The sequence below is a fragment of the Schistocerca cancellata genome, chromosome 2, assembly GCF_023864275.1.
Source record: "Schistocerca cancellata isolate TAMUIC-IGC-003103 chromosome 2, iqSchCanc2.1, whole genome shotgun sequence".
NCBI lineage: Eukaryota > Metazoa > Arthropoda > Insecta > Orthoptera > Acrididae > Schistocerca > Schistocerca cancellata.
This window is the reverse complement of record NC_064627.1, coordinates 863,310,177-863,323,499: the sequence shown is the minus strand read 5'-3', so window position 1 is coordinate 863,323,499 and position 13,323 is coordinate 863,310,177. Positions and strand designations below refer to the sequence as shown.

Here is a 13,323-nt window from a genome sequence, read left to right as displayed (position 1 = left end):
CATATTTTTTTTTCTTTTTCCAAGGTGGTTCACCAGAGCTAAGGCAAATTAGATGCCACAGTGCAGAATAGTAAGAACTTGAAGTAGCTCATAATTAATTCACTCTGAATCTTCCACAGTGTACACTCAAACACCTTTAGATTTAGTTGAAGTTACATGCAATACAAATTTTTCAACATCAGAGTTTGTTGATGTCTATATTTATTACAATAACTTCTGAGGCACCTGATATGTTGTATTTCACCACAGTGTCATTACCAGTGCCAGGGATAAAGCCTATTTCATTGCAAAACACTCGGTAACAAATAAAGATCCTCCATTTTGATGAATGGTACCATGAGTATTTGAATATATTGTTGTTGCAGCAAACAAAATTGCAGCCCCTTTATGCGTCACTATTACAGTTTAAGGTGTCAAATGCAAGAAAGATAAGAAATATTTTAGACAGTTTATTTATTCAGTCAAAAGTCTTTACCAGTTATGAAATAGAGAGGGACCTCATAAAGTGTTTTCCACATGTTAGCCATGTGCCATTGCACAACAAAAATGGCACATTGTCAGAAGAGAGTACATGTTCTGGGTTTCCTGCAGACTGTTTTGTTGTTATGTGGATAACAGATGCATCACAGTGAGTGAGGACAATGATGTGGCAACTGGAAACATACTCCAAAGTTGAAGTATACAGAAAAATAAGATTCTTGTGGACAAAATTTCTGTATCGCACTCACATGATTCACGACATTCTGGATGCTATCTTGACAAAATGTAATGTTGTGTCTAGTGATAGTGAAAAGGTGCCAACAATTTAAATAAGAAACTTCCTGGCAGATTAAAACTGTGTGCCGGACCGAGACTCGAACTCGGGACCTTTGCCTTTCGCGGGCAAGTGCTCTACCAACTGAGCTACCCAAGCACGACTCATGCCCCGTCCTCACAGCTTTACTTCCACCAGTACCTCGCCTCCTACCTTCCAAACTTTACAGAAGCTCTCCTGTGAAAGGCAACGGTCCCGAGTTCGAGTCTCGGTCTGGCACACAGTTTTAATCTGCCAGGAAGTTTCATATCAGTGCACACTCAGCTGCAGAGTGAAAATCTCATTCTGGGATTTAAATAAGGATGCACAGACATAGGTGGTGCTGATCGGGAAGTCAAGAACCCAGAACATAATTTCATGCTGAAGTATGCTGTGGAATTGGGCAAAGTAGGCAACCCAGACAGTGTCAAAACTTGGTTTGACAGCAAGTAAATGTACACTATAACATTTTATTTAATTATGTACATATTTTAATATGTGTACGCCATTTAACGTAATCTTGAAATAAAATGTCTAAAAATTGTGTTCTCAGAGAGGGTGTAATTCTGATGTTCATCACAGTGGTACTGCATGCATCACCTTTTCAACAGAAATGTGTGAATATTGTCTATTCTTCGTGTTTTATCAATAACTTACTCCCCTCAAACCATTAATTTAGCTTGGCTATAAATTTATTTACAACTTGTTGTGATTGTGAAGTATTTCCTATAAGAAGGATGCTTGTGTCATTTGCAGAATAGGTATTTCTTTGAGATTCACTATTCAAATCAAGGTCGTTTGTATAAAGGAGCAAAAGAATTGGTGCAAGAGTGGATTCTTGAAGATTTTTTTGTTAGTTTCCAACATGTGAGAAACATGTTAGAATATTTTCCTTTAGTTAATGTTTTACTTCTGCTTCCTGTTTGCCATGTACTTGAAGCTTTGTGACCCAGAATGTTGAAGCCTTTTCTTAAGTAAGGTATCATTCAATAATTATTGCATTTAGACCACCATCTTTTCCTTCTTTTGCAGATAAAGGAAGTGTCACGCAGCTGTAAATTTGAGGAGGAGATCCGCCAGGAGCAGGAAGCGCGCCGTCGTGAGGAGGCAGAGCGGGAGCAGCGGAGACTCGCATTCAGACAGAAGGCAGCCCTCTTCCAGTAGCAGTCCAGCTGACCAGGGCACATCATGTAGTGTATCATATAATGGCAAGCCTATGAGCTGAGCTGTCAAGTGAAAGCAGCAGACGTCTCTGAGTGTAACCTGCCACTCACGGTTACGAACTGCAACTGTATCTTTATATTATTGAAAGTGGGCATGCTATCTTTAACATACAGAAAATTTTGCAATTATTTTGGCAGACAATTGGGCCAATTGCTCCGAAATACACAATTTTAGGCCAGGTAGAAGTGGCTATGAAAAAAGAACATATTCATAAAAAAATACAGAAGTGATGAAATAACAATACACTATTTTTATGGTTTGTGTCAGAAGAATTTGGAATAATATCAGTGAGCACTTAACCCAATAAAAATTATATCTTTCATCACATAAATTAAGAAATCTTTAGATCTCAAAAAGAGCACTGGAAATGCATTTGAAGCTATCACATAGATTGGTGATAAATTTGTGACTGGTTACACTGCCATGACAGTAAGCATAAAATTGCATGTGGCATTGTTCTGACATTACACTCTTAAATTAGCTGTGTATTTTTTTTTTTTTTTAATTGAGATGTTCAGAAAGCTTGCATATTTCTGATAAAAGACCAGTAACTCTGTGCATTTATTATATAGTTCTTTAATCTGTTAGTGTATGTTAATATGTTCAATGTAGACTGAAAAAGTTTTATTCCAGTGTTTTTTGAATGTGTGACTGATAAATGGCAAAGTTACCACATAATCAATGTCATTGTGTGGTGGTGAGGGATATAACCTATTGTGAAAAGACTATTTTTAAGTCACTGAAAATGTGTTGTACTGTGTATATATTTTTTCATGATGATTATTAAAGTCTCATCAGAATAAATCTTGTTTCTTTGTTTACTTTGAATCATAAAACATTAAAAACATTCAGTGTTTTCACAGAGGTATTGCTGAGAACTCATAATAATTCAGACAGAAATTCACATTTTGAACAAGAAAACAACAAGAAAATTACCTCCAATTGCCTAACTTGCTTAGAAATATTTAATATTTTCAATGCAAACAAAAATGTTCAGACAGACAAGAAACATATTTTTCAACATTAAATTTACTTTTATAGTTTAAATTTCTGTAATCAGGTGCCGCAAAGGAAGAGAGAAAACATGCCTAATTATAACACAATTGGTGACAAGTGTGGTCCGGTTCTCCATGCAGATTTCTAATCTGGTTTGTCTTCTGTTTATTCTCACAGTGACTGATAGTGTTACAGATGACATTTTATGTTGATTGGATGAACAGCAAGAATCATTCACCATGGCATTTCACCACCAATTACAGGCGCTGGACAATCACTAAGGTACTTCAATCATTGGCTTCTGTTTTGTCTAGTTGGCGTGCCCCTCAGTCTGTGTCACTTGCTATTTTGCCCTCTACAGCCCCCACTGTTTATCTGCCCCCCTTTCCTTCATATGGTGAGTTAATTAAGAATTGGAACACATACAAGAAATGTTTGTGACAATGCTTCCAAGCTTCTGCGATTAGGCGATGCTATTTTATCTTGTGCCTTGTTCCTTTCATGGATATTGCCAAGAATGTATCAAGTCGTATGTCAACTCACCTGTTTTCAGTATCTGTCTTCTTTAACTTTTGACCAAATGTGTGAACTTCTTTCAAAATACTACTGTAAGCACATCCATGTTCTTGCATCCAGGTAGCAATTTTGCTGCTGTAGGGAGCAGCCACATCCTATCGAGCATGGGAGGCTGAACTCCATAGGTTAAGTACTCATTGTCATTTTGTGCCTGATGTGCATAGGGAGCCATATGCTGATCAGATGGTGAGAGATGCTGTCAATCATTCAGCTCTGGATATGTGGTGTGGGTGCATGCTCTCCAGACTGAAAATCCATCCCTTTCGGAGGTTTTAGCTATTGTACAGTCATTAGAAGTGTCGAGCCCTTAAGGCTGGCCCACACGTCTGACATGTAACAGGTGACCGGGTAATATTTAATTCCCAGTCCCAGGCCAACAGGTAGGGTTTGCACATATCACTGGTGTAGGTAAGACACAGGGAGGGGTGACTGCCTGAGCTTTAAACTTCGCAAATTGCCAATTCATCTCTGTATTGAGATGTGAACAATCACCTAAGGCGGGTGAGACTCCCCTCTGATTTAGGGGGGAGGGGGGGGGCACATTTGGAAGGAGCACACCATCAGAATTGGTGGCAATCATGGGGGATTCTTTCAGAATGAGCCAAACATCTTCCTCTCAGTCTACATCTACTAAACATAAATGAAATGAGGCTAATGATTCAAAGACCCTCCCAGCTGCACATTGGTTCTTCATTGTTTTGGGTACTGAGGATGGTCAGTCCTTTGCTGCGGTTAATCCATTTATTATTCAGAAAGGTGTTGATACAGTTGCCAACCCTGTAAAATCCTGCTCTCATTTACGCAATGGCGCTTTGCTTTTGGAGACTGCTTACAATTCTCAAGCACAAAAACTGCTTGCAGTTTCGCTCTTCCATGGCCATCTTGCTCATGTCGTGGTCCATTGAACGCTGAATTCTTCACGTGGTGTTATTTACACTAGGCTGCTTGATGGTCTGACTTGGACAGAAATCCAAACTTACATCTCTTATCGAGGCATCATTGCAATACATCGGCTGATGGAATGCCCACATGCACTGTTGTTCTCATGTTCCATCAAAGATCAAAGCAGTCTATGAAGTTTTCACAGATCGACTGTACATTCCAAACCCAATGCACTGCTACTGGGATCATCATTAAAACTGTTGACACCTGGCCAAATGTGTCACGGCAAGAATGCTTGTGAGGGCGATTGCCCACCTCCTCCCCACTGTATCAATTGCAATGGCAATCATGCAGCCTCCTTCCGAGATAGTCCCTTGTATCTCGATGAGTGGGCTATCCAGGAGATCTTGGTGAAGGAGAAAGTGCCTTACCCTGTTGCTCGCAAGCTGTTCGCTAGCTGTCGGAAACTGTGTTTTACCATCTGGCACTTTCAGTATCGTTCTTGCTACATTTTGCTCCATGGAGGACATTGCCATTCAGACATGCGACCCCAAATTCAGCACTGTGGTTGTATAATCTCTCAATGTCGCAGTAGCATAGCCACCTGCTTCTCCTCTAGCTGTGCGACAAGCCACCAAATTATTGCCTTGCACAGTGAAACCACCTGCTACACAACCAGCAGGCCAGAAAGGACAGAATAAATACCCTCATGAAGAATTTTTATGTCCCTCCAGCCAACAAATATCTCAATTGTCATCTGCCAAATGCATAGGGTCCAAGAAATTGAACAAAGGCTAATGATTTTCTCCTTCGCAGACTCGGAGATCCTCTTCAAGCATGTTGCTGCATGATACCCTCACCCGGCTGACCTCCGTGTCACTGGTACATAACGCCACCCATTTTTCTGTCCTGGACTCTGCAGACTGACCAAGGGGGAATACCAATGCCTCTGTAGATATTGTGGAGCAGGAGTCTCCATCCTCTGCCCCTGTAACACAGTGTGTACTCTAAGACTGGCATTCATCAGCTACCAAAGTGACACCCCTTCATTTTGTCACTCCTCCCCTTTCCTCATCATGGAGTCTCTTCCAATGGAATGTTTGCAGCTTTTGATCCAACAAAAAGGACTTATGGCTGCTCCTAGAGTCACAGCATCCGCTTATTCTCTACCTCCAGGAAACAAAATTACTCCCTCGTGACCGCTTTGAGCTCTTGCATTCCTTTGCAGTCCACTTTGACCTTCCCCACTCAGGACAGCATTCCATCCCATGGGAGAGTCGTGCTGCTCATTGGGGTGATGTTCATTGTCAAACTATCTCCCCCACCACATGGTTGCCAGCTGTTGCAGTCAGCATTTTCCTTCCTCACATCACCTTTTCCCTTCATACTGTTTACACCCTTCCATCATTAGGTGTCAGAAGGGCAAAGTTCCTCCAGCTTACTAGGCAACTCCCTCGTCCCTCTTTGCTGCTTTGTGACTTTAACATATACCATCCCCTTTGGGGCTCTCCCAGAACCTGTCACAGCAGTGCCCTCTTGGCTGGTCTTCTCAATCAACTCAGCCTCATCTGCCTTAACACTGAAGCATCCATGCTCCTTCCAGACTCCACACACACCTGCTCCAATTTGGACCTCTCATTCTGAACTGCCCAGCTTGCCCATCATCTCGAGTGGTCTGTTCTCTCTGACATGTACCTGAGTGACCATTTCCTGTGTGCTATCCATTTTCTGACTCCTACCCAACATACATGCAAGCACAAGCTGTAGCTTTCTAAGGCTGACTGGAGGCTTTACTCCTCTCTGGCAACCTTCAATGAACAACTTTTACTTGTTTATGATGACCAGGTCCAATATCTTACCATTGTTATCCTTACTGCTGCAGATCTTCCCATTCATCTTTACCATGCCATGTCCTGGCCCTTGGTGGACTGAGGCATGCTGTGATGCAATTTGCATGCGGAACATGCTTTCTGTGTTTTTAACCATCATCCTATGATGGTGAACTGTATTTGTTACGAACAGTTGCATGCACAGTGTCATCACATTCTTTGGGTTGGCAAAAGAGCTTGCTACATTTCATTCCCTAGTTCTTTTAACAGTTCCACTCCATTTTCCATTATGTGGGCCAACCTCTGATGGCTCTCTGGGACCTAGGCCCATTCCCCAATTTCTGGCATGAATGTAGCAAATGGTGCATAGTGGACCCTATTGCTATCTCCAACACCTTGGGTCGCTATTTTGTGGAGATTTTGAGCTCAACCCGTTATCGCACTGCCTTCCTCCATTGGAAACAAGTGGAGGCGGCTTGGGTGATAACCTTCTCTTCTCAGAATCACGAGTGATACAATGCTGCTTTTACTATGAGGGACCTAAATCATGTTCTCATGCCATCCCGATCCTCTGCCCCCAGTGCCAGACGATGTTCACATTCAGATGATGTAACACCTTTCTCTTATGGGCAAGCTCTTTCTCCTTAATAGGTGCATGCACATCCGAACAGAGGGCAAGTTTCCCAGATACAGGCGTGAAGCCACTGTCATACCCATACCTAAGCCCAGTGAGGACAACGCCTTGCTCTCCCCCACTCCCCCCCCCCCCCCCTTGCAGGTCTGGGGGTTAGAATAGGCCCAAGGTATTCTTGCCTGCCGTAAGAGGCAACTAAAAGGAGTCTCCCACGTTTCGGCCTTTATGTGATGCTCTCCTGTAGGGTTTGACCTCCATTTTTCAAAATTTTCCTGAAGAGCGAGCCAATTGGGGAAGGGCGCCTTACATGGTGCATAGTGTCCATCATGCACTGAGACCTCTCGCATCCTTCGTCAATGTAGATCTGCACTTCCGCTCACTCTCCAGTTGTTGGGCCATGTCACCCTCCTGGGTGCGTTTCCCTCCATCCTCTGGGCAGTATCGCTTTCTGCGCTGTTGATGATAATGGACTTCTTAGCTCGTTTGTGCCTGATATCCAGCATGATAGCCAGTCTATTGTGGTGGGGCCCCCCATGTACCCTGTTGGTGTAGCCTCCTGACGTGCTGATGCCTGCACCGTTAACTCCCCACCTATGCCAAAGAGTAGACGCCTGTCACCCTGGGACATTGGGACTCCCGGCAATGGCCATCCTGCCAGGTGGCCTTTGCTGCGGCTAGGTGGTGCTCGTGGTGAGGGCACTGGGTCGGAATGGGTGGCATCAGGGCAGATGACATGCCTTGAAGCATAGTACGCCATTTCGTGCTGGTAGTCAAATACCAGCAGTCTCTCTGCATTCAAGGTCTAACTTCAATGCAAAGAAATAAGACTCCAAACTGTTTCCTCAATTGACCACACCATGGGCAGAACACCACGCTAAGGATAGCAGCAAAGCTTATTCACCCCGGTCCTCGTATGTACAAGAGTTGATGGGGAATCTTTCATGTCCATGAAGACTCAGTTTTTTGTGTAGCATTTGGAGAACAAGTTTGGGGAGGTGGAGGGCTTGTCCAAAATGTGGTCAGGGTCGGTCTTCATCAAAACAGCCTACTCTGCCCAGTCACAGGCACTACTCACCTGTGACCAGCTGGGGGACTTTCTGTTTCCATCACACCCCATAAGAGCTTAAATATGGTACAGGGTATCATATTTCACGGGGACCTTCTTTTGCAGTCTGATGATGAACTGTGTGCCAATTTAGAGCAGGAAGGTGTCCATTTTGTGCAGCGCGTCCAACCAGAGTCCAAGTGATGATCAGGTTGCCACTGGTGCCTTCATCTTGGCCTTCGAGGGCGACACATTAACCGAGAAGGTCAAGAAGATTGTCTGCTGCTGTGACGTAAAGCCATATACCCCTCCCCTGATGTGGTGCTTCAAGTGCTGGAAGTTTGGCATTGTTTTCCCACTGAACTCCCAGCATCACCTGTTGGGATTGTGGACATACTTAATATCCCAATACTCCCAGTGCCCTGCCTTCCATCTGTGTCAGCTATGGAGAGCACCATTCGCCTTGCTTGCTAGACTGCAGGATTCTCCAGAATGGGGGAAAAAAATGGAATACAAGACCCTGGGCCAACTAACCTACACTGAGGCTAAGAGAATATGAGAGGCTACATCCTGTGTATATGATGTCGACCTACACTGGTGCTACGACAACGGTTCTACAATCTTCTGTTCCACCCCGCGTACAGTTTGCTCTCGGAGCCATCAGACTCCACCTGCCCCCTTGATGGTGGGGGGCACTTCCTGCACAGCCTACTTCAGGAGCAACCCCATCCCCCCCAACCATCTCAGTCGGAGAAGCGTAAGTCTTCTTCGGCTCCTCTCAGCAGGAAGGGATCCCTTGGGTCACTCCTTCCCAGGTTCCTACCAGTGGCAAAGGTGACACCTGCCAGTGGCTGAAGCAACCACAGGTAGCTCATCGTAGGGCTTCACAGTCCTCCTCAGTCCCTGAGACTGAATCAATGAAGCCCTCCCAGACAGACAAACCTAAGGAGCAGCGAGGGAAACCTAAAAAGAAAAAGACCCTCAAGAACCAAGGCACTGCGGTGGCACCCACACCACCACTACCTACAAGCTCTGTGTCTGGGGATGAGATGGCAATTCTGACATCCATTGAGGTCCTAGACCTTGCTGGGCCCTCAGAGACAATGGATGTCGATCCCACAGGTACTTGTATGGTGGCAGCAGGTGACCTTGAGACATAGACTGCCTCATTGAGTGTTTCATGCCTCCCCAGTCTCAAGATTACGTAGTCCTCCAGTGGAATTGCGGTGGTTTCCTCCACCACCTGGCTGAGCTACAGCAACTGTTAAGCTTTACACCTCCCTCCTGCATTGCCCTCCAGGAAACCTGCTTCCCGGTGATACGGACCCCTGCCCTCCATGGCTATAAGGGATATTGCAGGAACTGTAGTGACTATAATAGTGTGCCAGGTGGAATTTGAGTCTATGTCCTGAACTCAGCATGTAGTGAACTGGAGCCTTTTCAAACCCCTCTTGAAGCTGTGGCTGCCAAGATAAGGATGGCACAGGAAACAATTGTCTGCAATGTATATCTTCCTCCAGATGTGCAGTACATCTGAATGTATTGGCTGCACTGATTGATAAACTCCCTAAACCTTTCCTACTTTTGGGAGATTTTAATGCGTATAACCCCTTATGGCTTGGCATCATGCTAACTGGCCGAGGTAGGGAGCTCGAAAATTTGTCACAACTCGACCTCTGCCTCTTAAATACAGGTGCCCCCACACATTCAGTGTGGCACATATTTGGCGATGGATCTCTGCAGCCCTGGCCTTCTCCCATCCATCCACTGGAGAGCACATGACTACCTGTGTAGTAATGACTATATCCCCATCTTCCTGCCACTCGCCCCGGCGTCATGCCCACAGGTGCCTACCCAGATGGGCTTTAAACAAACCAGATTGGGAAGCCTTCGCCTCTGCTGTCAGCGCTGAATCTCCTCCACATAGTGCCATCGATGTTGTCGTTGAGCAGTTGACTATGACGATTGTTTCTGCGGCAGAAAACGTGATCCCTTGTTCTTTAGGGTGCCCCCAGTGGAGGACAGACCCTTGGTGGTCACCGGAAGTCACTGAGGCAATTAAAGAGCATCGGTGAACTCTACAGCGACATAAGTGGCAACCTTCCCTATAGCACCCAATAGCCTATAAGTGGCTCTGTGCCCATGTTCGCCAGCTTATAAAACGACAGAAACAGGAGTGTTGGGAGAGGTATGTGTCGACCATTGGGTATCATACATCACCTTCCTGTCCGGGCGAAGATTAGACATCTTATTGCATACCATACCCCAATATGTGTCCCTGGCATTAACATCAATGGTGTGTTAACTACCAATGTAAACTCTGTTGCCAAGCACTTTGCTGAGCTCTATGCTCAAGCCTCTGCATTGGAGAAGTACCCCCCAACCTTCCGCACCCTCAAATGGTGAATGGAAAGGAAAGTCCTCTCATTCACTACACGCCAAAGTGAACCCTGTAATGCCTCATTTACAGAGTGGGAGCTTCTCAGTGCCCTTGCACATTGCTCTGACACAGCTCCTGGGCTGAATCGGATCCACAGTCAGATGATTAAACATATCTCGTCTGACTACAAGAGACATCTCCTCATCATCTTCAACAGGATTTGGTGTGATCGTGTCTTTCCATCTCTATGGACAGAGAGAATCATCATTCCGGTGATCAAACCTGGTCAAAACCCGCTTGATGTGCATAGTTATTGGCCCATCAACCTCACCAATGTTCTTTGTAAGCTGCTGGAAAGTATAGTGTGTCAGCGGTTGGGTTGGGTCATGGAGTCATGTGGCCTACTGGCTCCATGTCAGGGCACCTTCTGCCGGGGTCACTCTACCACTGATAATCTTGTGTCCCTTGAGTCTGCCATACAAACAGCCTTTTCCAGATGCCAACATCTGCTTGCCGTCTTTATTGACTTACGTAAAGCATAAGACTTGACCTGACATCATATCCTGCCACATTGTATGAGTGGGGTCTCCGGGCCCCATTCCCGGTTTTTATCCAAAACTTCCTGTCACTCCATACTTTCCATGTCAAAGTCGATGCCTCCCATAGGTGCCCCCCGTATTCAGGGGAATGGCATTCCCCAGGGCTCCGTATTGAGTGCATCTCTATATTTAGTGGATACTAATGGTCTAGCAACAGCAGTAGGGCCATCGGTCACACCTTCTGTGTATGCGAATGACTTCTGCATTTCGTACTGCTCCTCCAGTGCTGGTGTTGCTGAGCAGCGCCTACAGTTAGCCATTCACAAGGCACAGTCATGGGCTCTAGCCCACGGCTTCCAGAATACAGCCGCGATGTTGTGTATCATGCACTTCTGTCGGCATCACACTGTTCATCCAGAACCAGAACTTTACCTTAATGACCATCCACTCACTGTAGTGGAGACATATTGATTCTTAGGACTGGTTTTAGACACGTGATATACTTGGCTACCTCAACTTCATCAGCTTAAGCAGGAGTTTTGGCAGCACTTCAATGCCCTCTGCTGCCTGACCAACACCAACTGCGGTGCAGATCGCTCTATGCTTTGCGGCTCTACAGAGCCCTTGTTCAATCCTGCCTTGACTATGAGAGTCTGGTTTACATTATAACGGCCCCCTCAGCATTGTGTTTACTCAACGCAGTGCACTATTGTGGCATTCACCTAGCGACGGGAGCTTTTAGAACGAGTCCTTCAGCAAGTGTCCTGATGGAGGCCAGAGTCCCTCCATTGAAGGTAAGCTGTGCACAAGTGCTTGCCAGTTACGTCGCACATGTTCATAGTTCTCCTGCACATCCGAATTACCATCTCCTTTTCCCAACCACAGCAGTTCACCTACTGCATTGGTGGCCCAGGTCAGAGCTTACAATTGCAGTTCATATCTGGTCCCTTCTGTCTGAGTGGAGTCCTTCCTGTTACCACCTCTCCTCGAGTTCCATTCACGCATACCTCCATGGTGTACACCTAGGCCACAGATTCTTCTGGACCTTTCGATGGCCCTAAGGGTTGTGTTAACCCTGCAGTTCTCCGCCATCACTTCCTCCCGATTCTCAACATGTACCAGGGCCATAAAGTGGTTTACACTGGTGGCTCAATGGCTGATGGTCATGTAGGCTTTCAGTATGTTCATTGACGACATATTGAACAGCACTCCTTGCCAGATGACTGCAGTGTTTTCACTGCAGAGCTGGTAGCCGTACCTTGTGATCTTGAGCACATCTGCTCATGCCCTGGCGAGTTATTTCTCCTGTTTACTGACTCCTTGAGCAGCCTACAAGCTATTGACTAGTACTACCCTTGACTCCATTCAAGATACATCTATGCCCTGGAATGGTACTGGCATTTAGTGGTGATTGCGTGGACCCCAGGACATGTTGGAATCCCAGGTAATGAACTTCCCGACAGGCTGGTCAAACAGGCTACGCGGAAACCACTTATGGAGATATGCTTCTCTGAAACTGACCAGCATTTTGTCTTATGCCGCAGGGTTTTTTGGCTTTGGGAGACGGAATGGCATAACAGTATGCATAACAAACTACATGTCATTAAGGAGACTACGAATGTGTGGAACTCTTCCATGCGGTCCTCTCACAGGGAATCAGGTGTCCTCTGCCAGCTCCGCATTGGCCATACGTGGCTAGTGCATGGTTACCTCCTGCATCGTGAGGACCCACCTTGGTGTCACTGTGGTTCACAAATGACGGCCTTTGACCTCTTGCTGGACTGCCCACTTTTAGTCGCTCTGCAGTTGACTTTTAACTTTCCCAGCAACCTACCTTCAGTGTTGGGTGACAATGCCTCAATATCTGCTTTAGTTTTACATTTTATTCATGAGGTTAGGTTTTATCATTTGATCTAAGGTTTAGCACATGTCCTTTGTCCCTCTGTGACCTCCACCCTAGTGCTTTTATGGTGGAGATTTTAATGTGTTGCAGAGTGGCTGAAGTCTCATTTTTATTCTCATGGTCAGCCAGCCATGGTAATCTGCAATCTTGTTTTGATCTCTTCTATATGTTTCATGGTCTCTCTGTGGTTTTCTTTTCTAATTTTTGTCCATTTTAGTGTTTGTTGCCCTTCTGCTATTCTTGTGGTTTTCTCCTTTCTTCCAAGCTGTGTTTTGTATGTCTCGATTGTTTTCTGTTTGGTCCCCCCCCCCCCCCCCCCCGCCCCCCTTCTAAACCAACCAACCAACCAACCATTTCTTTCACCTGCTGTGTTTTCAGGGTGATGGAATGTATGATTAATGCCTGGCTGGTATTTTAGCTTGAGTCTTGCAATATACTAACCACTGAAGAATGTGGATTTTAAGTGCGCCATTCTGCAGTTGACTATCTTGTCACTTTGTCAACCCATGTTATGAATGGTTT

At 45.4% G+C, this 13,323-nt stretch overlaps 1 protein-coding gene across 1 annotated transcript in view; it reads left to right on the top strand.

Moving 5' to 3' along the window:
• LOC126162808 (EF-hand domain-containing protein D2 homolog) overlaps window positions 1–2,807 on the top strand; it is a 274,450-nt gene extending 271,643 nt beyond the window's left edge. Inside the window, exon 4 of the mRNA XM_049919548.1 lies at window positions 1,826–2,807. Coding sequence (XP_049775505.1) covers window positions 1,826–1,957 — 132 coding nt within the window. The 3' untranslated portion in view covers window positions 1,958–2,807. The remainder of the gene's footprint in view (window positions 1–1,825) is intronic.
• Window positions 2,808–13,323: the final 10,516 nt, after the last annotated feature.